Source organism: Pagrus pagrus (genome assembly GCF_965226575.1).
Source record: "Pagrus pagrus genome assembly, chromosome: 2".
NCBI lineage: Eukaryota > Metazoa > Chordata > Actinopteri > Spariformes > Sparidae > Pagrus > Pagrus pagrus.
In genome coordinates, this window is record NC_140186.1 from 19570045 (window position 1) to 19597573 (window position 27529).

General features: G+C 40.1%; 1 protein-coding gene across 1 annotated transcript in view; it reads right to left on the reverse strand.

The window, feature by feature from the left end:
* usp43a (ubiquitin specific peptidase 43a) overlaps positions 1 to 27529 on the reverse strand; it is a 118533-nt gene that overhangs the window by 20705 nt on the left and 70299 nt on the right. The window contains exons 7-11 of the mRNA XM_084344349.1: positions 19062 to 19230; positions 16012 to 16123; positions 10179 to 10282; positions 5534 to 5611; positions 5157 to 5286 (exon numbers count right to left, since the gene is read on the reverse strand). Coding sequence (XP_084200475.1) covers positions 5157 to 5286; positions 5534 to 5611; positions 10179 to 10282; positions 16012 to 16123; positions 19062 to 19230 — 593 coding nt within the window. The remainder of the gene's footprint in view (positions 1 to 5156; positions 5287 to 5533; positions 5612 to 10178; positions 10283 to 16011; positions 16124 to 19061; positions 19231 to 27529) is intronic.

The following is a 27529-nucleotide window of genomic DNA, read 5'->3' on the forward strand; positions in this document are numbered from 1 at the left end:
TACTTTAGCACAAAGACCGAAAATGAGGGGAAGCATCTAGCCATCCTGGAGTCTGGCCAAGATTTTAAAGATGAGACTTCTATGCATAGAGATGAAGAAGATGCACAGTAAGCCTTTCCAGGGTCCATAAACCCCATGGCTCAGCTGTCTATTGCTCTCAGAAGCTGCTTTTCCACCCTCATATGAAAAAATATGAAAAAGGACTCTCCTGCTGCGACAAGAGGCTAGTCCAGATCTCTCATAAAAGTAGCCTCTCAACAATGAAATGTCTATGTTAGTATCTACTAATGAGACACAGGCAGAGAAATATGTTTTGAAGTATATAAATCAGTATGGAGGTGGGAGGTCGAGAGACACTAATGCATCGCCTCTTTCCTTTCCATTCCTTCCATATAAAAAACTATCAGACGAGTGAAAGCCTGTTGAGGTCTCTCAGCGGCGCTGAGTGAGGACTGAATTATAAATGGAGACAGGGTAAAGACTTTCTTCTGTAGCAGTTGAGAGTCACGCTTCTGCCCTCCCTCTCGCTAATTTAACAGTCACGTCATATCATACTTTCTTTCTGAAAAACAGCACAATGCCAATCACTGAAGGCTTTTCATCTCCCTTAAAGACGGGTGATAAATAAGTGATGTGTGGTCTTCGGGTGGCCATCTGAGATGTTATTAACGGATAAGGCTGAGGTTACTGTGTCCCTCGCTTGTTTGCAGCCAGCACATTAAAAGGCCTGAACTTAAAAAAACGTTATCTTACTCAGACATATTGTGTGTAGACTCAGACTGGCATAGCTTTAGTTCATGAGCAGAATACGTGATTTTTCAGTTTGTGTCCGCAGGTCATAGTAGTGTTAACTGACATCCGTTCCTTCTAATTTACTGTCGAGGTAACCTCAGGTTGTGTATTTTGTCAAAAGAGTTCTTACACAAAACTGCTGCATAAATGAAAAAATGTAAGAAATCATTCAAGTTCTTCACATTCAAACCTTCAGTTTTTTGATGAAGCTAAATCAAACGGTAGGAGATGAGCCGCTTTTTCTTCGATCTTACCGGCAGCCTGTTGAACTATGACAGGGTAAGGAGCAGCACGGCACTTGAGCTCCCACTGCTGTGCAGCAGTCACTTATCACACAGCACTTCTCCTCCGCCTGCTCATTCCAGTCAATAATGGGTGATGTTTTTCCAGTCAATAAACTCACCATGAGCAGCATTGTACCCAAGGCGAATTTTAATGACATTAATTAAATTAAAAGGGCATAAAAGATCTGTAGTGCCACAGAACTGACTGTATATGTCACAAGTGGTGCCGCTGTCTTCCCTTTTGTACGTATCTGTGACATGGCTGTTTCCATCTGCTGTCCTCCGAGGTAACATTGTCGTTATTGCTTCGTAGAGTTATTACCTGACGCACATTCGTGAAGTTACGCATTGCAGCACTCGTAAAATGTTTCTTCCCTCCTCATTATGTACCAAAGTTGAGTCATCCTTTCATCTGCACACAGCCTTTCTCCCTTTGTTTGCTATTAAATAAGGTTCTCATCATCACTCACTTTACTCTGTGCTCTATGTGTAGGTGGATGTACTATACTAAGGCTACTGCTGCAAAAAAACGTATTTAACCATTCCAGGACCTTAAAGGTGCACTGTGTAGTAAACAAAGTCTAAACAATCTGAGCTTAAAGGACAACAGAGTTTCATACTGTACCCTGCCACCTTTCTAGATTCAAACAGTGTTCTGGTGACCTTATTTTCCTCTGAGAACAGCTTGTTGATTCAGTTATGGAAAAAAAACCCACTTCTGAGTTTGTATTATTACCTCAATAATATTGTAAATATCTGTAAAATTGGATTTTGAATTTCTTCTCTAAAACAACATAGTGCCCCTTTAAGTGAATCCAAAGTAAGATTCTTACAAAATATACACAAATAACATGCTAAAGATATTTTATGTGATTTCCAAGGTAATTAAAAACAAATCAGCAGCTGTCCACACTTGTTGCCGATATTTAAACAAAGCCGGTCAAGCTCTGTGTCAACCCTGAGTGCTGCTAATCCCCAGGCCCCCCAAACTATTAAAGTAAGCACATCATTTTAAAGGTGGGGGACTAACATTGCTTTTATAAACTGGTAAAAGATTTTACTTCCATCTCATGTCTCTGAATCAGCATCTAGTCAACTAAGATTAGGATACAGTGTGAAGTCTGAAAACATTTGTGAGTTATTGATTGTCTAACAGCATGTTTCTCCTTTTGGGCTCAGCATGCTGAAAATCCAGTTTGGGTGGACATGGAGCACAGTTTGTGCTCTGGGACATGCCTGACTTCGCTTCTGTTTCATCCAATGCAGTCCTGCTGTAACACAGTTCCTGAAAATCGGGTTTGTCATTAGGAAAAAGTACTGATGGCAAAATGGCTCTCTGCCTGCCCGTTTGTCCCAGCTATTCTTTTGCTATTTAAAATGTCATACAATTGCTTTACTTTGCTAGTTTTCAGTGTAAAATTTGTGGTTTTGATGCTCTGGCTGATTGGTGTATTTATGTATGTATGCATGTAATAACGTTTGTTATCCCTCATGTCTTCGTCAGTTCGTTCTGTTATTCCTCCGTGTCCTGTGTTAATCAGTGAGGTCCGTGTTGTTAGATGTTACTCTGCCTTGGTCCGTCTTCCCCCGTGTTGCCTCCCAGCATTTCTTCCCAGTGTTTCTGATTTTGGTTTCTTGTTTCTCGTTTGATTTGGACTTTGCTTTTCTGTTGCACTTTGTTTAAGCTTTTCAGTTGCTACTATGTTTTTGGTCCCAGTGACTAATTTTTGGTTTGTCTAGATTTCTTGTGTTTTGTGCTTTCAGCGTTATTTAAATAAAGCTCACTCTTGGTTCCCCTATTTCCTGCCTCCTGTGCGTTTGGGTCCTCACCTCGTCTAACAAAGTGTAACAACTAATACTATAATACACTGAAACCCAAACTAATTACACACAATCGATGACCAGAAAAGCAACAGAAAGAATAAAATTAAATGACCTCCCCCATTCTTCATAACATAACATACAGAAAATAAAGGCGGCCTCCACGTTTTTTGTTCCCCTTTTTCTTTTTACAGATCAGATAAGAATTCAACAATATAAACAATCAGTATAGTCATCTTAACATAAATATTTCTCAAGAAGTGAATCATTTCCCATCATTTTCTAAAAGTGAATATTTGAACATATTTATTTTACCAGCAGTGAACATGTAAAGCTGATACAATTTTCTTTACCAATTTGTCTGATAAATCACCACAAAATATATATTTTCCTTTGAGGGAATGCCTTTTTTGATATCATTTCTTGTCAATTTACAAAACCCATCACTGGATACTCTAAGATCTGCATTGGCAGTGGCTGTGTTGACCGAGTGGTGGAGAAAAAGCCTGGAAGATGTTCACAGGGCCTCTCTCTGTGCCCAGCATGACTTTATTCAATTCAACGTGCTGCACTGCCTTCATCTCTCCACAGTCAAACTCTAAAATGTTCCCAGATAAAAATCACAGATGCGGACTCTCACCAGCCTCTCTCTATTACACTCTGGCATTGTCCTAATCTGTCCTCTTATTGGACTTCAATCTTCCAAACACTGTCAGATATCTTCAAAATGGCAATTTAGACAGATCCTCTGATAGCTTTTTTTGGCCTAGCAGGAGAGAACAATTATCATCTTTCTGGAACTCAAAATAACAACATTTGTGTCTTTCAATTGGCTACACTACACATTTATGGGTTACATTAGCTGAGCTTTAAACCCCCACCCTACTGGAAGTAACTCCAAAAGAAGTTATTATCTTGTTCTTGTTTCTTGCCCAACTCCCCCGTTGTTAACATATTCGCTTGTGTTTTTTATTATTTTTTTTTTTATTGCTTTCTTTTTATACTGTTGTGTAGCTGTTTTTTATGTTCCAAATAAAACAAAAACAAGGAAAATATGATATTAAAAAACAACAACGGGTTGATAAAATATTCACTACTATGATATGGAGCATCAAGTCTTATCTTAGGATCACAGGGTAACACCAAGAGCCCAGCCACTAACGTATGGATGTTATAGAGGTGATTTTTCATTATAATCATCAGCTTCCAGTTGTATAGATTGTAATGATACGATCTCTGTAGGGATCTTGAGTTGGGATTTAGTGAGAACTATGTTATTTTAACTGATAGAAATGATGTCATCTGCAAAAAGTACAGGTTGTATTAAGCCAGAATGATCCTTCTGTGATTAACCTTACCTAGTTCGCCTGTCAATGACCTGAATATGTTCTACTGTTGATTTGAAACACAAGGGGACGTTCTGACCAGAACACCGTAAGCCTCATTTCCACTGCATGATATGTCCTGTCTCGACTCCCTTTTGGTACCAGGTACCTGTTTCTTTTTTTCCTGACTTCTGAACCAAGCGCTTTCTACAGAGGAACAGACACGCTGGCTGGCTCCCACCTTCACTGTTCGATACTTCCCGGCACTGACGCCATTTCTTTGTCATTGCCCTTTTCACTCTTGCTAGAAATAAATATTCACTGTTGCAAGTGTATGGAAGTGTGTGGGAGTTGAGACTGGAAAGACTACTTTGCTTATAGATTGTCTGAATACTACTGTAGAAAGGTCACCGTCACTCAGAACAGCAGGCGGCGGTGGTAAAACAATGACTGACAAGTTTTGAAGTCGTCACCACTCCTCAATCCCGCATATACAGTGCGGTCACAGTGTGCAGTTGTCAGCTGAAGTTGTTGACTTTACTTGAGGCATATTTATCAGATTTTTCTTGCAGTTCCCTGTGTTTTGTTTCTGTTTTTTTTGTTGTTTTTTTTCCTCCCCATCGCCTACAAACAGACTTTTATGCATAAAATCACTGGACTTCCTCTTTAAATGCAGCATTCATTTGCTGGTTTACTGCTGCATTAATGGCTGTTGTGTTTGTTTCTTCTTAAGCCACTGTACATTTATTTTACAACCTACATAAATAGGTATGAGTAGAGCATATGATCACCTGGTAGCAACAGGTGTATCAGGGTTACTTCAGCTTAAACTTTAAATGGAAAAACAAACATGGTGAACTCAGTGAATTGTAGTTCTGATCTTGCACTTTCGAATACCACCTGATCCTTTGACACGAAAAGACTTCAGTCTCACCTGTTCCTCTTTGGTATATAGCTGGAAGCACTCATCTAAGGTACAGCTATGCTGCTGCAGGTGCTGCTGCTGCTGGTTCCTCACGCTCTCCGCGTCCTTCACCACCTCCTCCTGGATGCTGCCAAACAGGCTGAAGCACAAACACAGAGACAGGATGTTTATTGTCCCTATTCAGCTTCTCAATGGGGTTCATTTTGTTTGAATCAGTGGGGCTGCACTCTTTCGTGTTTTGACTGACATAAACTGAATCACTGTGTGTTGGATGTCTCACGCCGAAGATAAAATGACACTCAACATCAACAAGTATGTTCTGCCTTCATGTTTGTTTACATCTATATACTCCACTTGAAGTTCAAGTGCTTGTGCGCATTACTTACCATTCTTTAGTCTTGTGCTCCCACTCGATGACCAGCTTCACATGGGGAGGTCCTCCGGGGCCACAGAACTTCAGGGCTCTACAATACAGCAAGAAAAGACTGTGTAAGTGGCATTTCCAAAAGACTCAAAGCAGAAAACCAGGGGAAGGCCGATATCTGGGTTGCAAAGAATAATGAGCCTGCTGAGTTGAGAACGGACCTGAGACTTTTTTCTTTGAGTGTTTGTTGATGCCTTAAATCATTTAATTTCACCTTGATTCACAAAGATGTGCAAATGCTCACACACTGTTAGCAGCAGGATTAATCAGAGTGACACTGGGCACAGACGACACCTGGCTTCACAGCATGTGTTTATATGCAAACGGCGGATGTCGATTGGTGTTGTGTTTGTATTCCAGAGCTTAGCTTCGCTGCTTTCATCTCAGGAGGGGAGATAAAAGCAGCATCAGTATTCAGCTGCCAGACGGCACTGATAGAGAGCTACGGTAGATTCAATAATAGCTGAATGCTGAGGGCAGAAGTCAGTTTTTTCTTCTGGGAACAAGATGGCCCACTAGTGACAGACGTTTCAAAGATCAGCTTGCTTTGGTTTTGTAAAGGATCTGCATTCTGGATGGAGAAAGTTTTGGTGACTTTTAGCATAGAAAGTTATAGATTTCAGTAGCTTCATTCAGCTCAAATTATTGTCTCGAACTATTAGTGCATAAACATGTACATGCTGAGTGTTACCACTAGATGTCAGGCAAACAGATCATGTGAACAAAGCAGGGAAGGTAAAGAAGTCGCTAAAGAAAACAAGAAATGATTATAAAAAGGAACACACACCAACATCTGATGTATTATCAACTGATATTCCACTGGATGATTCAACAAATACTCCTCTCTCTCGCCACCTTTGGATGTACTTAATTATTACATGAGTGCTGCAATAATAATTGCATCTGGATGAATGAGAAACCTTATCTCTGGTGGTGTCACACTACAAAATGCGAGACACACAAAGCCTACTAAAGATCTTGCTCACCAAATAAATTCAATGATTTTTAAACCGTATTTTACAATAAGACTTATTGGGCCTGAAGTGTGTACCAGCAAGAAATAGTTATAACAGCATGAAATTGCTAAATATTATTTATATTACCTTATACTTAATGTTCAATTAATTATTAATTAACTCTTGTTATTTAACCCTCAAAGACGTAGGCAGACACAGGTGTCTTAAATTAGCTACTGTTCTAAAATGTTTAATAACTTTTAAACTATCCATATGCTTTAAAAACATGTAAAGTGGAGTTTCTCAGCTTTTCAGTGGTATTACATATATTTTGTTTGGGCATTGTTGGGGCTCCGTCGTAAATGTGAGTATGCCAGCATGATCTGCAGCATTGTTTCTTCAAGAAGACCCACATAGTTTCTTCCTCTGGGCCAACAGGCAATGGTTGTAGCAAGCTACTTTTGTTTTTTGTTTTTTTGGTTCAATGGATGATATATTTCTCTGAATAAAATCACTCTTGCTTCAGTGTTCTCTGTTATGATTTGATAACATTTCTAATTACACTATGATCATTTTTAGACACATCTATATGGTCAGAAAATGAAATACAGGATTGAAGCTGTTCTGTACCGAAGCCCCAAAGGGCCATGCATTCATACATTTTATTTCCTCCGTTTTCCCGTGACAACGAGTGAATTTCATTTGTTTTCTCAAGATCTCGAGAAAATTCTCCTGTTATCTCGGGAAAACGACAGTTTTTATTTCGAGATAATAACTCGAGATCTCGAGTTATCTGGAAATAAGATGAATTAGATGAATAAAATAAAAAAAATGAAAATAAAAAAAATAAACTTCCTGAGGTTCTGTCTGAGTTCACAAAAAAACACACCAAAGTTTGACTGGCATTTAAATTTAAATTCATTCATTCTCAGGGAAAATAAATGTAAGATTGGGACTTTAAATGAGCAAGACTGAATCTCTTCTTGGTCGGTTTTCCTGAATCAAATGATGTATCACACTCGATTCTGACTGCTGAAATATAAAACAAAATAAGAGAATCAGTCACCCAAAACATTGTTCTATGTCTTTAACGGTTAATTCACTTAATTTTTCTGCCTATTTTTCCTGATTCAAGAAATCCAATGGATCACATTAACTGGTAGATAGCTTACTGTGTGAGCAGCGCCTAGAAACTGAATAAAATCTGATGGATGGAGCAGCAGTAGGAGCCCTGATTGGCCAGACTGCTGCCAACACATAACAGATGGTCAATTAAACACTTACAGTCTGTAATTATTCTCGTGGCACACTCCAGACATAACAAGATGAAGATAAACAGAAACTACGAAGTAACAATGGGATTACACGCTGACCAGGCTCATAAATATGAAAATGAAATACTATCATATTAAAAACAAATTAAGTTTTTTCACTGGACTGGTGCTGGGAGGTCCGAGTGTAGCTGCACATCTTGTTCTCGACCTGTTGTGTTGAGTATATTGAGTAATTAAGCTGTGTGCTTGTTGTGAGTTTCTGGAAAATGGGATGTACAGCCTTTTCTGACCTACTTGATATTAAAGTGTCATATTGTCCTAAGCTGCCTCTATTGAATGATACCTTTACCTCTTTATATCCATTCTCTCTCCTACAGTCACTGGCCACAGTGTTTATAGAATATAGCATATATGATAATGGAGTTGTCGTAGAAAGGATGCATAATACCAAACAATTCACCATCAGCGCTCGGGCTTCCTTTAATGACAAAGTGAAATGTTGCAGTACTACTGTGTGCAGTAATGTGTTTATTTTGGATGCACAGGTGTAACCTTTGCAGAAATGTTTGTTGTTCACACCCGTGTCCAAAAGAAGTGTAACAGATAGCTGGAGTATACAAACCATGGTGGGAGGAGGGTTCCACAAATGTTCTGGTGTATTCATAAGTTGTATAACTCATTTTAAATGATCAAATGTGCAGGTAAACGTTCTGATCTTCGCTGTTTATGTAGCACCTCGTAAGGCAATATCCCTACCACATTCCGTAAGTGACATTTCACGGTGTAATTTATGCTACATGCCACGTTGTGAACTGAACTAAAATAAATACCTATGAGTTGTCATGAACACTCAAATAATTTGTAGCTATACTTCTGGGATAAAGTGCGTTACCCCCATGTCGCCAAGAGGTAATACTGAACAGTGCTGAATTAGTTCATAAGACGGTCACGATGTGTTAGTGACTCTAACGTAGCAACATAAACTTGATCTTGTATTAGCAGCAGCCGTATGCCTTTGGCTACAGTTAGCAGGAGGCTAACGTATTAGCAACTTCTGACAATGCGTTATCGGTAGCCGCTGTCACCTGGCTGTTTACATGGTAAATCAGCCCACACAACCAATCCTCTTCTTAGATTGTTTTGCACTGAAAGCAGGTGTTTCCAACCGTGGAATCGCAATCTTTCCTGTCCGGTTATCCGCCATTGCTGCAGACTGGGTTTCCACCGAAGAGACGTGAATGCGCATCTACTAAATGGCTTTAGTAGAACAGCCAATCACAGGGCTCGCTCTCTCAGCTGCTCTGTGATTGGTCAAAGTCTTTCGTCACAGGCCAGATTCTTTGCAGGCTGAAAACAGAGCCTAGAGGAGGCGCAGAGGTCTGTTCTTCTCTCACATCACTTCATTTACATTATCCCCAAGGTTATTATGGAAGTTTTTGCCCAATATTGCCAAAAATAAGCTGCCTACCAAGCCTTTAAATAAATAAATAAATAAATAAATAAATAAATACATACATACATACATACATACATAAATAAATAAGTAAAGCATTAAGAAGTGTGTCTTACAAGTAATTTCCTGAGGGGGGGGCAGTAAGGGGAAGGCATCGACACAAAAGCATTAACACACAAAAACACATATACTTCAATAGAACCGCAGACAGGAACACCCACACACACCCCTACTGAGTGTCTAATCTAACCTGGAAGACAATCTAATTTCCTTGCTCCTTTGTGGAAGGCCTGACCTTCACAGCAGCTCAATAGAACAACAGCGGAGATTTATACTAAGCTCATCCCCAGCTGTGTGGCGACACCCTGATCCTCTTCATCACAGGTAATAAAGGCCTTATCTCCGCATCGTCAAACTGATATAGAGATACTTTTCTGTAATCCTCTTAAGACCGTTCGCTTCTGAAAGGAATCTTTCGCTTTCTGTCTGATGCACCCAAAACCTTGTCTGTCATGGTTCTGAATATCCATCCAGCGCATGCATTCATGTCAGTTTCGGTCTTAATTGGTATAGTCGTGGTCACAGGTTTACACACACTTGTAAAGAAGGTGTATATCATGGCGGTCTTCAGTCCCAATGATTTCTACAGCTCTCTTTTTTCTGTGATGGACTGAGTGGAGCACATTCTACTTAATGGCTTTTTCTTCATGTTTTCATTATTTCATATTCAAGGTTACATACAGTAGAACATGTACAAATCAATGTTTCAGCATTTATATTTCTGTACTATAATATATGATGAACATAAGGACTGGCTGTGCCTCTATGCTGTCATAAATGTGTCGTTGACCACACAAAGAAAAAGCACACAGTACTGACATATTGGCATGAGAGTGTGTCCATTTAGGTGTGTGCGTGTCCTACCTGTCAACTGCAGGGTGGTAGAGAGGCCTGCTGTCCTGCGGGGACAAGTAGCTATAGGATGCCGATCCCCCCACCACTCGGATCTTAAACAGCACTCCAGCATTCTGCCGGAAGAGAGTTAACATTAGTACAGCTGTGCATTAACAGACTCGCAGTGGTGATAAAAAGATAAACTGTAGATATAATGAGAAAAGCTTGTTTATAATTAACAAGCCGACAAAATGGAATTCAAAATTGATTGCTAACCAGCGTGCTCAAGCAGCAAGTCGACAATCAGCGGTGTGAGGTCAGGAACGACATGGCACTTTATAAATCAATGAAGATGTGATTTTACTGCAGTGTGTTTCAAACTTTCAAAACCAACCAACCCGTGTGTGAGAATGTTTCCGCTGTAAAACTGTAAAAACATTTCTGCCCTCTAAGACAGACGAACAGCACTCTGCCTTCAACTGAAGACAGCTACCTATTACTGTCAGTATCACAGCAGCTTCTTTGAGGATAGAAGAAGGTGAACGCTACAAGTACACACCCCCACGTTCTGTGCGGTCGTCTTAATCGAAAGTTCAACACCTCAAGAGAAAGCGTGAGAAATGAGATAGAGGCACTGATGCAATAAATGTCTGACGGACAACGCTGGCATCTTAATATAACAGCAACTGTGTGCTTTAAATAATTAACAAATTTATGCTACCGGTAAAACAACTTAAAGCAGTTAATACATATAAAAACCAAGGGTTTAGGCTCGATATGTCAGACAAACTCCTACTTAAAGCGCCGGAAAACACCATTTTCCTCAGTAACGTTAGCAATCAGTGTTTAAACAGGTTTCCCACTGAGCCCCGTCCACTTCAAATCAGTGAGAAGAGCACAGAGAAAAACACAAACATAGAAATCTCTCACAAAAAAAAAATGTTTTGAGGGTCTTTAAATAAAGCAACATGAAGAGCGCCTCATCGTTGCCACAGAGGCTTTCCCTCAAGCAAGTCCATTATTTTCTACATGGTCACACATCAGAGTGCATCACTTATAACATTACCAAATAAAAGTTCATTTAACTTTTTAAAGATCAGATGTGTAGGAGTTAGTGGCATCCAGCAGTGAGGTTGCAGACTGCAACCAACTGATTACATCTTGTTGCTCCAAGTGCATAAGAGAATCTAGTGACTGATAAAAACGTGAAAAATATGTAAGGAGTCAGTGTTTGGTTTGTCCGTACTGGGCTACTGTAGAAACATGGCGGTGCAACATGGCGCAGTCTCAACGAACCCAAAACGAAGGAAGGGTCATTACGTCACTGAATCTTACTGTGGTGACAGCTGTATTGAAGTCTATGGGAGATGCACGGAGAAACCCAATATATCTATGTCGTACGACTTCTGACCAACAAATGAAAGAACATACTAGGTCAACCAAAACTCCCCAAATGATTTACAAGGCCAATAATATTGTGACCTCACAGGGCAGGTCGGACCAAATATCGCTGACTAGACTGCATTTACACTGTGAACAGGAGCTTTTCCCAAACAAATTTATAAATAACAAATATATGTCTCTTTGTAGTGCAATGCAACACAATTCAACATCACTGCCAACTGCATCCTCCTAAAAGAGATTCAACAGAAGCTGACCATGAAAAGCTTCATGACGTGAGGATTCATTGCAGGACAGTTGTATTTAACTGCATTAGTGTTCGCTAGGTATACTTAACAAATGTATTTCTGTAAACTACTTAACTATGTTGCGTTCAAAGTGTGATAAATAAAGTGGAATTGACAGTAAAAAGGAGTTTTGTTGTTGTGTTTACTTGTTATAGACTCGGCAGCCATGGGCTCTCATTAAGCAAACCACAAGTTTGAGATGTAATATGAATAGGTAGAAATGGAAGAAAAAAGTGCCTTTGGGTGTTGTGAAGCCAAACGGTGCAGCGTATGCACATCCAAAAAACTCTGACAGATGCAGGATCAAAAAGAATCAGACAAAAGAGAATCAGCACACTGCACTAATAGCTTACAGCAATTTTATTTGATCGTGCCATTGCTCCGTTAAAGCTTTTGGGAGCAATTATTGCAGTAATCTTAGTCCCGATTCTTGCCTTCTGGGTATTGTAAAGCCTTTTGAATGGATTATTGATGTGAACAAGTCATTTTCAATAAGAGAAAAACTTTAATTTGAGGCTGAATCGTGCAGGATCGATACAAAACATCAACCCAGCAGTTAAAAGCACACAACCTCCCTCAATTATATCTGGCAACTAGTTTTGCTGCCTCCTCACTCAAGTCCAGAAAAAGCATTTACAGATGGATAACTCCTCTGATGCCTCAGCAGCAAAGACAACAGGGCTGAGTTATTAGGGAGCAGATAGCTGAATCAGGCTGCTAATATGTGCATTCAGAGCGGGCTGCCGTTGGAGAATAGAAACTGCAGCAGAGCAGAAAGAGAAATAAATGAGTTGGTTAATAGGTGCCCAAGGCAGCAAGGGCTCTGTCTTTCTATACAGTTTTAATCCTACAAGCAATCATTCAGACGGCCTAATTCATCTGCTGGACTCTAATGTAGAAGAACAGACAAGACACATCAGTCTAATGAGTAAACACACCAGAGTTTGGTTCACTTTCACAATAAATGTTGGAGAACATTAAGTATCGGCGAGCTTCTACAGGATAATCCATGTAAGCTGCCTTAAAGACGAGTTGTCAACACACAATGAGGACGCAGGATGTTGGCATACTGCCCGAACCGCTGGGTAGATGTAAATACATCCAAACTGTCTGTTTGTATCAGAGTGTGACGCCACACTGCACAAGCACGACAAAATACCTCAACCACAGATGACGAGAATAATTAGGTGGAACATTTTCTTATCTTGTTCAGCTGTCGATCACACTGGAATCTGAGAGATTCTACACCCTTTAAAGTTACGACTGGTCTGTTAAGCTCTTGTTGCAAGGAGAAAACAAAACACAACAAAAATGTATGGAGCGTCTCTTTGGTCAGAGAGTTTGACTCCTGGAATCCACAACAAGCACAATTTTGAAAGTCAGATTTTCTCAAAAGTGCTAAAAGAGAATGTATCCAAAACTAAAACAATGCACTGAATGGCCTTAAATGCAACACTGACATGACTGACAGGGTGTCATTATGTCCAGGATTAAGGGACCAAACTTAATTAAGAAAGGGAAATTATGGGGGTTGCAGTAGCTCACTACATTGGAACCTAGCTGGGGACTTCGGAAGCTGGTTTAAGTTCAAGACGAGGTTCCCTCAAGCAAGGCACCACACTCTTAACTACTTGGGGCACCTTACTGTGACAGCACTCTGGCTCTGACAGCTCTCCATACAATAATGCACTTGTTAATGCATGTGTATATATCTGTGTGTATCAAATGACAACAGAGTGAAACAGAGTGTATGCCTCCTTCTTCTTCTTCTTCTTCTTCAAAGGCATTTGTTTTCATTCATTGATTCATTCATTTTCAAGTTTATTGTAAAAAGCAGGTGGCACAAATATTGCGTCCTTTATTTGGAATCCAAAAATGTTGATTTTACAGCAGCCTTTGAAGTATAAAACATTCATTCAAGCTAAAATATTTCCCCTCTTTAATTCATTAAAGCTAAGTGGCAATACATGGAAGTTTTCCAACACATAAATAACAAACTCTACCTTTTATCATATTCTAAAAGCTTTCATCTACAGTAGCTCTAAAATCCCCTGGTGATTGCTGCACAATCTAATGTGTTTACACATTTTTTTTATTTTTTTTTATGTATTCATAAATTTGGCTCAGGGGGTAAAGCCAGCATCTTGTTATCGGAAGGTCGCTGGTCTGATTCCCCTGGTCTGCATGTCGAAGTGTCCTTGGGCAAGATACTGAACCCCAAACTGCCTTGCATGGCAGCCGCGGTCATCAGTGTATGAATGTATGTATGAATTACTGTAAGTCGCTTTGGACAAAAGCGTCTGCTAAATGCCCTAAAAATGTAAATGTAAATAGAAAGAGCGGAAAGTTGGGCAAGGAAGTTATGTTTTCCTTTTTTCATACCCTGAACCAAAAGTTGTATCTTGCTGAATTCACCTCTGGATGGCGCCAAAGTACCACATAATGAAGCAGCAGGGAAGACTGATTTCATGGCAGCAAAGCACTCAGGCTCGCTGCCTGTCAAACAGTGAAGAACATAAACAGCATTATCAGGCTTATTGTAGTTGCAATTATCACACAGTGATAACAGTAAGCTCCTAGGTGGACCTCTTATCTTTGCAGCTCGTATTTGAAATTTTTCCTTTTAAAATGAAAACAAAAGACCTAAGTGGTTCTTTTAATAATAATAATAATAAAAAAAGGGACAAACATAAAGGTGCAGACGAGTTTGCCTCTGGCCAGACTGAGATAGTGATCAGTGAGGTAACAGACTGATATTTCTCTTCCTCCTCCTTTTCAGGTCTTTTTTTATAAAGCTGAGAGCCGCTCGCTCTGGATAAGTCCACCTCAAATATTGCCTGTCACCATGGCGTTGCCCATGGCAACTCGACGAGCAGCTGTGGGGACAGTGTGTGTGCATGAGCATGTGTGTGTGTGTGTGTGTGTGTGTATATATATATGAGAGTGGAGCTGTGGTTTCAGGGCTTGTGGTGCACAGATCACTTGAACTGGCTGTGGAGAAACATGAAGCCGAAGTGGTGATGTGCGCTTCAGGGATCATCGTAGAAGCTCGCAGTTCATGCTGAATGAAAGTAGAGGTGGATTTTAACATGCAAGACCGGCTGTCCGGAGAACAAACACTTCAGGAACGCAGGATTGATTCAGGAATTTAGCAGTAATGTGTGTACTGTAACAGCAATAATACACATTTTAAATAAATCCAATATAATTCAATCATCACTCATTATTTTAAATCCTCTTTTTTTTTTTACAGCGGTAAAGACGAGGATTTGTGTTACTGGGCTTTGAGTGGGTGGTGACATAATTAAATGTATGCTCAGCACATAAAATCGTTATTACTCTCCCATAAAAGGCTTTGACTGTGTGTGTGCATGTGAGTGTGTGTGAATATGATGTCCTGAGGTGAACCCTTTTCTCATATGGATGATTTGAATGTTTTTTGTTTTTTTTATCTAAACCAGTTGCAATTTTTTTTTCTTTTTCTTATTGAGAAAATAGAAGAACTAAATTTGAATTTCAATAATCAGGTGCAATGACTGAGTGTTCCCACAGCTGTACAAAACATCAGTCTGTCTGTTTGAAAGCTTTAGGAAAAAATGCACACAACGTTCAAGAACTACAGTAGGTAAATAATAAGTGGGAGCCAGTACATTACTGTAGTCACTATGGCCCAACGTAGGAAGAGTTACTCAAACTTCAACAACAGCAGATCCAACAGTTATTCACTCAGCATGCTGAGCAGGAAATATGTTTTGTAGCTTCAGCGGAGCAACATTGGAAAAAATCCCACTTTGAAAAAAGGGTTTCAGGAAGTAATGAAAAAAAGATGTTTCTAGCTTGAATCAAGTAAAAAAAGAAGAAAGAATGAAACTTAAAAAGCATGAAAAAACAAGTATCTGACAGACTTTATTAACATACGGTTCATGTGATGTGGTTTAACCTCTGTCTTTATTTTTCAACAGCTTCAATTGCGCACACGTAATAGAAACTATTTAATTTAAACACCCAACCTTAATGAAACATCGATCAAACCTCGCGCTAACCTCTGCTCTGCACTGGTATTTTAATTTGGTCGTCTGGAGTCAAAAAGGTCCAGGAAGCCTTGAGCCGAGGGGTCCAGGGGAGAGGATAGAGTGGGTGACATGTTATTGGTTACTGGGTGTGTGGGGCATTACCTGAGCCTGAGATCCATTCAGCATCAGATAATAGAGCTTGCTGAGGATGCTCTGCTGCAACTGGTCCCAGGAGATGCTCCTGTCCTCCCGCATGAGAAATGGAGGTCCAAACCTGAGGAGAGGAGAGGAGAGGAGAGGAGAGGTGAATAAGGAAAAGGAAAGGAGGTGAATAAAAATAGAAAATAATGACAAAGGTGCTATATTTCAAATACAGACAGTTAATGCAACAAATATCACATGCTCTGGCAGTACTTTAGTGCTGTACTGTGAAAATCAAGAAATTCTTCAGTCATTTTCCTTTTAGACTAATTAACCTGGCCAATCATCCACGCTGCAAAACACAAATTAATTTCCAAGAAGGTCGAGCTTATTGAAGGTAGAGACAGAGCCACTTTAAAGGTCAGTGCAACTTATTGTGTCATGAACACATGTGTCAAGCTGTCAGGTGTCAAGTCCATCAAGGCTTTACTGTCTCTAGTGTCTCGTCTCCTGTACTGACGAGCTGAGGTGACATTATGTGGGGTCAGGAGGCTGAGAATAGTCCGTCTATCAGTCTGTATGTCATCAATGCATCGGTGCCTCATAATTGGTTCACTTTGTTTAAGTTAACCTCAAGGCTTGTGCTCCCCCCGACTGCACAGCAGTGGCTGTGTTAGAGCCTGCTGCATTTGAGGGTCATGGGAGAGGCAACTGTGTTTGTCAAGTATTTCAAGATCTCTCACAGATTATTAAAACATACGAGAACAAGTGCAAAACACTTTCTCTCAGCTTTTTTGGTATGACAGCCTGTAATATTGCCTCTCCAACAAAGTTTTACCTCGAGGCAGCCATTTTCTTACCAATACCCGTTGTGGCAGGAAAACCACAGGGTCATCACACATGTTTCACTCATATTTTTTTGATTGTTCAGACTTTTGGACCAATTACAGAAAGAGCTGCAAGGCTATCGTCAGAAAAAGAAAAAAACAACGCAACAAATCAAAATGATCCACGGAAGAAGTAATGTTTATTTGAAAACATTCGGACACTTTTCAGTTATTTTCCAAGAAGAGGGTGAGAGAGAGAGAGACAGAGAGAGAGAGAGAAAGAGGAGAACGAGAGAACAGGAGAGCAATGTTACAAACTAATCTATGGCAGTACAAGGAGATGCAGCTCAGGTAGTTGATGACGACAGGACGCAGGTATGAGGTATGAGCTCACATAATTGCAAATGTGAAACGAAAACTTTCCGTAAAAGTCAGCAGACATTATCAGGTCTCCTATAGGAGTGTCTATTACCTCCAAACTTCATTCACACATGGATTTATAAGCGTATGAGCATGAACTTTGGGTACTCAGCAGCAGAAGAGGAAGCTGAGTTTCACACCTGTCAGTTAAGAACACAAGCTCCAAAGTGCACCTGGATGACGAAAGAGAAGAATGGAGAGAAATATGAATCCATCCTTCCTTGTGTCAATAACAGGTTCACCTCATGAGTTGATCCCTGCAGGGAAATCTGAGCCCTCATTATGATTTAAGAGCACTAACAATGACACAATAAGCCCCTTAGTATCAGAGGATTACAGTCTACCCTTCAGCAAATGAATACTTCTGTTAGAGTAATGCTCTGTGTTCCAAAGCACACGATTCCTCGTGATGTGTTCAGGAACATTACAGTCACAGTTACAATTAACTGCAGTCCTTGGAGCAAACCTGAAGGAGTAACGCTGGGATGAGAAACATTAGTGCGCATCATCATGGATGTGCCATGATGTGCCAGCAGGAACTGAGCAACCCAATCAGTGTTCACCAAAGTGAAATGTTTCCAGCAGTTAAGTTTATGCCTCACAAACTTCACTTTAATGCTCAGTGAGAACTGGATAAACTGAGCTAAAACAGGCACTTGATATGCACTTTAAACAAACAGGAGCAGACTCGTGTAAATACTGGATGCAATTCTGTGGTCTTTAATTCATCTACTAAAGGACAATTTTACATCACGGATTCAATTATTCAGGTGTTTGCTAGACAAAAGGTCTGGTGATGTATGATCATTGGCTGAATCCAGAGTCAGCAGCTTCTTTGAACCGTTTTAAAAGTGTCATTAAATAAAGTAATTCTCACTAATCAAACATTGTTCAAAGGTGTGCCAGAGAGTTTACCGCTTTTACTTTGAATCTTTTCATTGATACGGAGTACTTCACTGGAATCACAAGACGCTCAGCTGGACTATCTTTCCTGCTTTAGCTATGATCCTTTGTGCTATGATGGATTAATCTTTATGGTAGCTGCAGAATAATCGTGCATTAACTTGGATCAGGTGCTTAAATCCTTGCTCACTTCTAAGAAGGCTCTGAAAAAAAAGTGTTATCTTTTAATAGCCTGGATCCCTTTCACATTTGTGATGTTGCCTACTCATGAAGTGGATGTGATCAGGGCATGTTATTCAGCCCCTGTGGGACATTTATCTCCAAAAAGAACAACACAGCTCACCTTTGAGCGACAAACAAAAAAACTCTGCTTCCACCGTTTGGTCCAACTGTGTTGCTGTTGTCCATCAGCTGCATGCCTACCTTGTTAGAGTAACATATGGCAACCAATCATACACAACTTTCTCAGGTTAAGTGCTTCTATTTGAGCATATTGTTCGACTCCCTCTCAGGTGTCCACACTGTCAGATGCCAGCTAAATGGGAGTTCAGGAGGCTCAAGCTTAATAAAAGCAAGAGTCTGTGGCATTCATGCTTGACATACAGGACAGAGTCGAACAGAATGTGCTGACATTAAGACAACATCAGATGAAGAACAGTGTAAAAGAATAAATGAAGTATTGTATTTAAGACCCCTGTGCTGCTATACAAGAACAAGCGTTAAGAAAATCTCACAAATGTCGGATTTCACATCCTCAAAAACGGTCTTATCAGGTACAGTAACTGTCTCTGCCGCTTTGTGCTAAACAGAAGCTATTCACAAGATGAAGTGTTATCGCTCAATAAAGTCCAAGGACAAGATATCGGTTCAATAAAAATGTAGCCAACAATGACAACAAATTGAAAGTGTCAAGTGTCTCACCTGACAGCCTGCTGGCCAGATCCTGCAGTGTTGCAGATGAGGAGGAGGACCTTCGTGGAGCCGCCTTGGTTCAGGTATTCAGAGGAGAGGGTGCCAGATGGAGGTAACCTCTGACCATCAGATCCAGCCGAAGAGGTGTAGGGGGAGGAGGGGAGGCTGTGGTGATACCCTGAGCAGAGCAGAGGAGTGGAGAGCTGTTTAATAAAGGCTGATATACAACGTGAAGTCCAATCACACGCACAAATGGTTTGGGTTTTTTTTTTGCCATCCAGTATTGAACAAATTTGTCCTTGTCAATGTAGTGTGAACAGCTTTACTGCTTACTTTACAGCTTTTAGTATGAATACAATTTGTTATTACGTATTAAGTATTTATACATATGTACATTACAAGACAAACAAAGCTAAGCTTCTTTAACGCAACTTAAAAAACAATGCAAATGACCATTGCTTTTTGTAGCTTGTTCAGATCTCTCACTGATATGAAACTAAACTGAGGCATCTCAGTGCTGCTATTTGGTGCTTGAAAAATTCATTCACTTTAAAAGAAGAATCACTGTGTGTGAGGCGAATAAAAGGGTAGAGAATATTTAGTTGCACTAGAAAAAAATGTCACTTTAAAAATGCCTAAAAGAACAAAAAAAAAACAAAACAAGACAAAACAATGAATACGACAGCGTTCTGACATATTTTCCACAGTCAAACTCAAGCACTTTTCAAGTGGCATTTTAAAGCTTTAAAGCTATGGTAGATTACATATTACACATACTTAAAATGATGATTTCACTTCAACACATTCATTTAATGTACAAATGCAAAATTATGTTTGAGGATAGAATTTTACAGCAGGATGACATATTAAAGGAAAGCATAAAGTTTCATGCTTCAAAATGTGTCACGTGTCGGTCAGCACACTTTGCATCCTGTTACCCGGCTGAGCCGATATATGGCTTAACTTTGAAAGTAAAGAATTTACAATTTTTTATCCAACATTGAAAATATAAAAAAAAATGTATTTGTATATGCATTTTCAAGGATTTCCAGTACCCCTGTGAACCCTGATATGAGGTGTTTTTGCTTCTATTCATTTGACTGAAATGGACCAGGGCCATAAAACAGCTCTGGGTGCCAGATGGGGAAACTGCTTTGCAAGGAGTAACGTCTAATGTGACACGTTTACACTGAAAACATTATACCAGAATTGCCCTTTGATTCTTATTTACCCCAAGGAGCTGTAAGAACAATCACACACACACACACTCACACACATGCACAGACACACACAGACACACACAAGCTGTGATTAATAGTGGGTAATAGCTGAAGGGATGCAGAAGGCCCAACCTCTTGTCTCCCAGGAAACATAAACTTTGACATTATCAGAGAATTTAATTAAACGATGCTTGTTCGAACCGTACCGTGCAATTAATCACTGCCACCTTGCAATATCACACGCACGCACGCACGCACGCACACACACACACACACACACACACACACACAGACACACACAGACACACACACAAAACAAACCAAACCACACACGCAGGAAAGCAAGTGTGAATAGATGTAAAGCTTAGATGTAGCGCCTTCACAAAAGCAAGCAGACAGATTATTAAGACACACACAGACACACTTACTGCAAGAAGTGACAAGAGAAAAGGACAGAGAAGGTCACCATTATTTGCTGAATGACTGGATTTTCAGTAAGTAAATACACCTTTCAGCGAAAAAAATGTATCTAAATGAAGGAGTAAAAGTGCCGACTGTTAAAACAAACCGAGAAAAGCTCTGATGAATATTGGTCTATCTTAGCACACAGGTGCCACTTGATGTGACATTTTAGACAGTACATTCATCTTCTGTCTCTTTGTCTCACCCTTGTTTTAATCGTAAGTAATTTATTTCTTAGTAATTACTCAGTATTTCATGTACCTTACTGCAAAGTGTAAGTACTAAATGTAATTTTTTTTTTTACACTCAAGGCTTCTGTTGAGCTCCAACAAAATGTCTGTTGTCATATTTTATGATGTCATCACCCTGAAATAAATTGAAATATCGTTGAACAAAATCCTCAATTTGAAAGTGTTTTCATGGATTAAATGAGTTAGTCATATATATGACTGAACCATGGGGGGTGTCTTTGACATCTTTCTATAGTAGTTGTTGTTATGAAAGTGGTGATGTCTCGATGGCAGGTGAATACAGATACATACAACATGATGTTTTGTCTTTGTAATGACTAAAGTAATTCACTAAAATAGTGGTGGAGCCAATTGTTTTCAATTCATTTTGGCTCTCAGACTTTACAACACCCTTGAGTTATTGGAAATGTTTCAATCAAGCAGATCTGATATCTTCAAATGATAACAGCAGTTTGCCCTAATCCCTGTTTTCAACTGGACAAAAAACTAGTTTAAAAAAAAAACCTGCACTGCATTCATACCTTCATTTAGAATTTAAATGCCAAGGTTGTGAGTTAAAGTTACAATATGTAGGTATTTTAGGTGAAAAAATTCCAAAAATGAACCATAATTATTAACATAATGTGAAGAGATAGCAGTTTTTACATCAGTGTTGCAGAGATATCTGCTAACATTAGCATACCCACCAGTTAGCCCTGGCCCCGTCCCTGTCCAAAGCTCCTGTGCTACTCCCGACTACTACATTCACGGCTAACCAAGCTAACTAGCTAATGGCAGCTACAGTTAGCAGCAGTTAATGCTAACAGCTGGCCAAGTCTTCCATATTGCACCTTTAAGCTTTGAACTATTCGGTACAGCCGTAATATGAAACCTCTTCTAAACAGTGGGAGGAGCAGAAAGGTCATGACATTATGTAAACGTATGCAGAACAGTTAGGATAGATGGCTGAATGAAAATCAAACAAATCAGCCCTGTTACACCAGTGGGTAGTTTCGAAACCAGAAAGTTATATCCTCTGCACAGTGAGTAGTGTGATGTCACCCATATGTCGAGGGTGCGCTGGGAGAACCTCCTGCCAGACTCTCATTCTCACCTCCTCTTCCTGAGATTGACAGAGACGGTAGGAGGTGTTAGTGACAGAGGGAGGAATGAAAAGAGGAAGGAGACCAGAGTGGATAGAAAAGCAGAGAGTTAGAAGAGGGCAGTAGCAAAGAGCAGTCAGTGCTAATTTTAAAAAGTAATTCCCAAGTTGAATTAAAGAACATGTAAAGAGACAACAAGGCGTCAGTGAATGTTCACGATGAGGAAGAAAAGCTGTGCACCTTCTCATAAATGCATTTATTTGATGATCAATTAGCGTGATATTGAACTGTTTATTGTCGTTTTAGTGGCAATGTCCCGGTCGTGGCAGGAAACTGTTTATAATCCGCTTTTTTTAATTAAAAGATAAACATAGAGACTGAAGTGAATGCAAGTGAGGGAGAAAGAGGTAAAGATACAAAAAGAGTGGGTGTAGCAGGAGAGAGACGAGATGAGAAACAGAAATGGCTCTTGAGATTGGAGGTGGTTTGTATGTCGGCGTTAATTAAACAGAAGACACTACACCTCCTCTGGCACTCGCTCTCCTCTCCTCCATTTCTTCCTTTTGTATTACCGTTTACTCCCTTTTCTCTCCGGCACTCCATTTATCATTTATCTGTCTCCACTATCTGACTGTTTGTGCTGAATCACCCTTCAGCCTCATAAGTAGTCAGGAAGTAAAAACCCAGCAATAATTGCTACAAAGGAAGATTTTTTTTAATGTGTTTAGAAATCTGTAGTAGGAGTGGAGGAGATTTTTTTTGTGCCTGGGAGGAAACACTGTGCTCTTACTGTATATAAATATTCTATCAACTTATACTTATATCTAAACACAGGACTACAGCGAGCTTTCACACAGACCTTTGCATAGGGACTTTTGCTAATCAAAGACCCCTTCACTCCACATTGGATGACTTATTCTTGTGAGATATGTGAGGAAAGTGTCTGCTAACTGATGGAAGGCAGCAGAGGTTCAGTAGACCGACGACCTGGAGCTATCGAATTACAACATTTTTAGGATGACAGTGTTACGGGGACAGTTCACCCCAAAATCAAAAATACATATTTTCCCTTTTACTAAATATAATGGAACTACATGGAACTACACGGCACTCCGCCTTTGGTGCTCAAAGTGCACAAAAACAAAAAAACAAAACAAAAACAAACAATGAAAAAACAAAAAAACCTGGAAACTCACAGCAAAACAATCTACAGTAGACAGTGGTAGGAGGGAAGTGCATGTACTTTTGATTTTGTGTTGAACTGTCCCTTTAAAGTCAATTCCAGGTTCATATTTTTATTTTGGGTTACTACTATAACAGGTTTACATGCTTTCATGCTCAAAAAACACATCAGTTTTCTCAGACTGTCCAGTGCAGCAGCACTATATTCCTCCTCTGTCTGAAACTCTCTGTTTTAGTTCCTGTCTCTTTAAGAACACCCGGTCTGCTCTGATTGGTCAGCTTACACACGCCTGACCCAGCAAATCTAACAACAACAGAGCAGCTGTGCTAAAGCAATACTTAAGTGCCAAACTAATCACGGAAATAATACTGATGAGGTGTTTCAGGTGTTTCTGTAGAAGAGGCAGGAATCCAACCACACGGTCAATTTAAGCCTTATTGCTAGTACATAGTCGTGCAGCATTTTGGTGCTGCACCAGAGGCAAAAATCTTTCAACATTGATGTCTTATTTTCCAAAAAAGTTCTGTTTGTTTGAAAGTGATGTGCAGAAATAGAAAACGAGCCATGTAACACAAAAAAGCAACAAAATAAACTTCAGAGAGGATTGACGCTCGTCTCAAGTGGTTTAAAGACCAAATGAGCGACCCACGTCAGTGCAATCCACACACCTCACTAAAAATACCCAGGGGGTCGTGGGCTTCAGAGGTCCTGGCAGCAAACAGCCATCTGACCACAGGTGCTCCCTGTTGACAGTGCAGCACCTGAGCTTTCTGCCAGCAGCCAAATGACAGATTAGGGAGGCGGCTGGGGAGGAACCAAGTACACCTGCTGCTTCCCTCTTCTTCTCTCGCCTCATACCTTCTTCTACCATCCCTCATCTACACTCAGCTCATCTTCCCACGGGTCTACTTTTTTTTTTAGTGATCCCATTATGTTAAAAGAAGACACAATAGTGTGTTTACAGTAGCCACAACACCCTGCTGCCTTCTCATACTAAGACATGATGAACAAAGTTGCAGCCATTGAAGTTGCCCTTGGTATTTTGCATCTAGTTACATCATGTCTCGAGCATTAGTTCACGCTCAGTTCACACCACAGCACTGAACGTTCTGGCTGTTTACAAACTTTCTGCCCCGCTGACTGGTTCACTTGAACACAACTGAGATGTATTGCCACTTCTACTGTAGGCTTTGTTTTAACAGGCTCATTGGCAGAGGAAGCTTTCGAGTTGGCTTTTATGCACCATTTGTGTTGTTCTACATGAGGCAGCTGAGCTGTTATTTCCCGGATGATTTGAAAACACGTTCCAGAGGCAGTCGTGATGATCAGAGCAGCAAGTGTAGACATACCAAATTTCTTTCTGCCTTCATTCTCTTCAGGTTATTTTAAATGATGAAATCTACTGGAGGGCCAAGAGTTCCCCTGTGAATGTTCCTGGAATGTTTTTGCTTTTCTGCACCGACTTTGCTTTCGGGCCGCCTGTAATTGCCTTAATGGAGCTGCGACAGAAGTGTACTTTGCAGGGCTGAATTTGCATGTGTGATGTCTTTGTCTCAGTGTGAGGCAATTTATGTCGAAGCTCGTGAGCACACATGGCAGTGTGTTTGTATGCGCAACAATCCTGCCCTTACACATAATACATTATTACATTATATTACATGATGTAAGCTCACCGTAGACACTATTTTCACCCCAGTGTGTTTGTTTGTTGGTTTGTTGGCAGGATTACACAGGGCCATCGAGTTTGATATCGGATTAGACTGGATTGAATTGAAGGGGAGTGTTTGGCCTTGGTGGAGGTATGCGCTCTACTGAGTGCCGTGCTGGTCATTTTTCCGTTTTCAGACTTTTTTAACTGTAAAAAATATGATTATATTATTATAAAAAAATCATATTTGATATCACGCAATTCTGCAGTTCCCCTCGGCTTTAAGGATGTTTACAGTGAGTTTCAACTCATTGTTTAGCTCTACCAGACTGACATCTATATCAACTTAAAAGGTGATAATGTCTTTTTACTCATTTTACAGTATATATGTCGAAAATTGTTTATTGCATTCTGTTCCATGAGCGTGTAAACTTGGAATCAGGGTTGTGAGTCCTACACATCATTCATCTATTGAATTATCTTGCTCTGGATATTCTGCCAAGAATAACGTGCAAGTGTGACTGTGGGAAGTGATTTGTCGGTTGTGCTGACCACAGAAATGATAAAACTGTGTTTGATTCCGTGTGTTCGCTTGTGCGGAAGTAATACCGTCACTGTTAGTACCTGATTGAAGGATGTGTCTGCCCAGTTAAACACCTCTCAGTGTAGTGTTGAAATGTCTGACTCTCCACCCTCAGTGGGTTGATGGGAGCGACACAGTGGCTTAGCTTCAGCTCTGCAGTTCAGCGTGACAGGACCTGAACACTCAATAACCTGCTGGAGAGCGCTGTATTCGGAGCCACGCCATAAAGTGTGTGTGAAAGGAAGACATAACTGCATCTATTTCAGAATGTAGATGCTGTTTTCTGTTAGTCGAATCAAAACAAATCTCTTAATCTCCATATATAAACGACTTTTTCTATCACTTTCCCCTCAGAATTTACTATTTTTTAACATACAAACAACACACACACAAACACTCGCACTCATTCCCTCTCTATTGGCCCAGTTGGCCTCTCTGTGTGCAGGCAACCCTCACAATCCACTCTGCTCAAATCTTGATTGACTTCTCCATTATCCCCGAAACACGTGGCTGAGCCTGGACTTTACTTTTTAAATTCAAGGGCACCAAGTGAACATCACACAAAGTTAGCACGCTAAGCTTCCCTGAGCTTCCATTCAGCGGGAAGTCTTTTTCTTTGTGCAGCATTACGCAGCTTTATCACTCTATTTATGTGCAAATTGCCTGGATTGTTGAGGGTGAAATAGGATGCTATTGTGGCGCTTTGGACCTAATTGATTTTTCAGTGTTTTCCATCATGAGACCTCCTGTTGCCACTTCCTCTAAATGCGAAACCTCATTATTGTACCTGGGAGCGGCATTGATTCAACATCTCCGACAGCGCTTACTGATGAAGTCGGGAAGGTCCGGCTCCCATACACTAAGACACACAACGGGTAATGACAGGAGAGGAATTTCCAGGATACATCAAACCCTCTACAGCAGGACTGGCTACAAAATATAACATGTAGCTACTTAACTCAACACTTAGCTTGGACTCCAAGGCATTACCCTCCTCCTCCCCATTTGCCCTTACCCATTATCACACACAAGAAAAAAGTTATGTAAAGGAAGAATCAGGAGCGAGTAGAAGCCATTTAGACTTTTTATATGCCAAGAACCAAATATAAATATCATAATACTGCATAATCATAATACTGAGTTTTTTAGACACATTCATGGATAGAGACATATGTACAGTACAGGTGCCCAGATGTTTCATCAGAAAAACAAGTGTTAAGTTTCCATTTTCAGTGATATTGTTATTGAAACTTGGACCATGTAAGACTACATGATGTGGACCCAATCTGTTTTCCAGCTAATAGGGGCAGTTACAGGTCTTCTGCAGGCTTACTTTTGCAATGAAAAAAATTGGCGAGAAAAATGAATAAATAATTCAGCGTGTTCAAACTCAATCAAGGGCAGAAGTACTTACAGAGCTTATGATAGTTTGGGAACAAAAATCAGCTTTCCAAAGAGCCCAAAACCATTCCTGTACTCAAATTCAACAACAGCTTTAAATGTACTTTGGACTAGACATTTAGGATAGTTTTACGTACATTTCCAGGCATAAGAAGAGGTTAATTTTTAAGTTTTGATCGAAATGTCTCAACAACTATTGTATGATTACTGTGACATCTGGTTCAGATATCCATGTTGCTCTCAGGGTAAACTGACACAACTTTGGTGACCGCCTGTCCTGACTTCTTCTCTAATGCTATCAGCAGGTTAAAACTTAAAATCTATCCAATATCAGCCTGTAATATTGGCAAACCAACATGTTGATTGGGCTCTACTTTATACAGCAATTTGTGTTTACTTTTACAGCAGTTTTTTATCTATTTATTCCGTTTTAAATACACAGTTCTCACATTTGCACTGTAAGTGATTTTTTGATTCGGTAATTTGCACAATCTTGCACTGTCTGTATATTGTAGCATGCATGCACTTCATGTAGTCTTGTGTCTGTGAAGTCTCAGTTGTTTCAGTGTATTCACTTGCGTTGTTCTATGTAGCACAAAGGTCCTGGGAGAACGTTGTTTCGTTTCACTGTTTAGCTAGCTGTATAT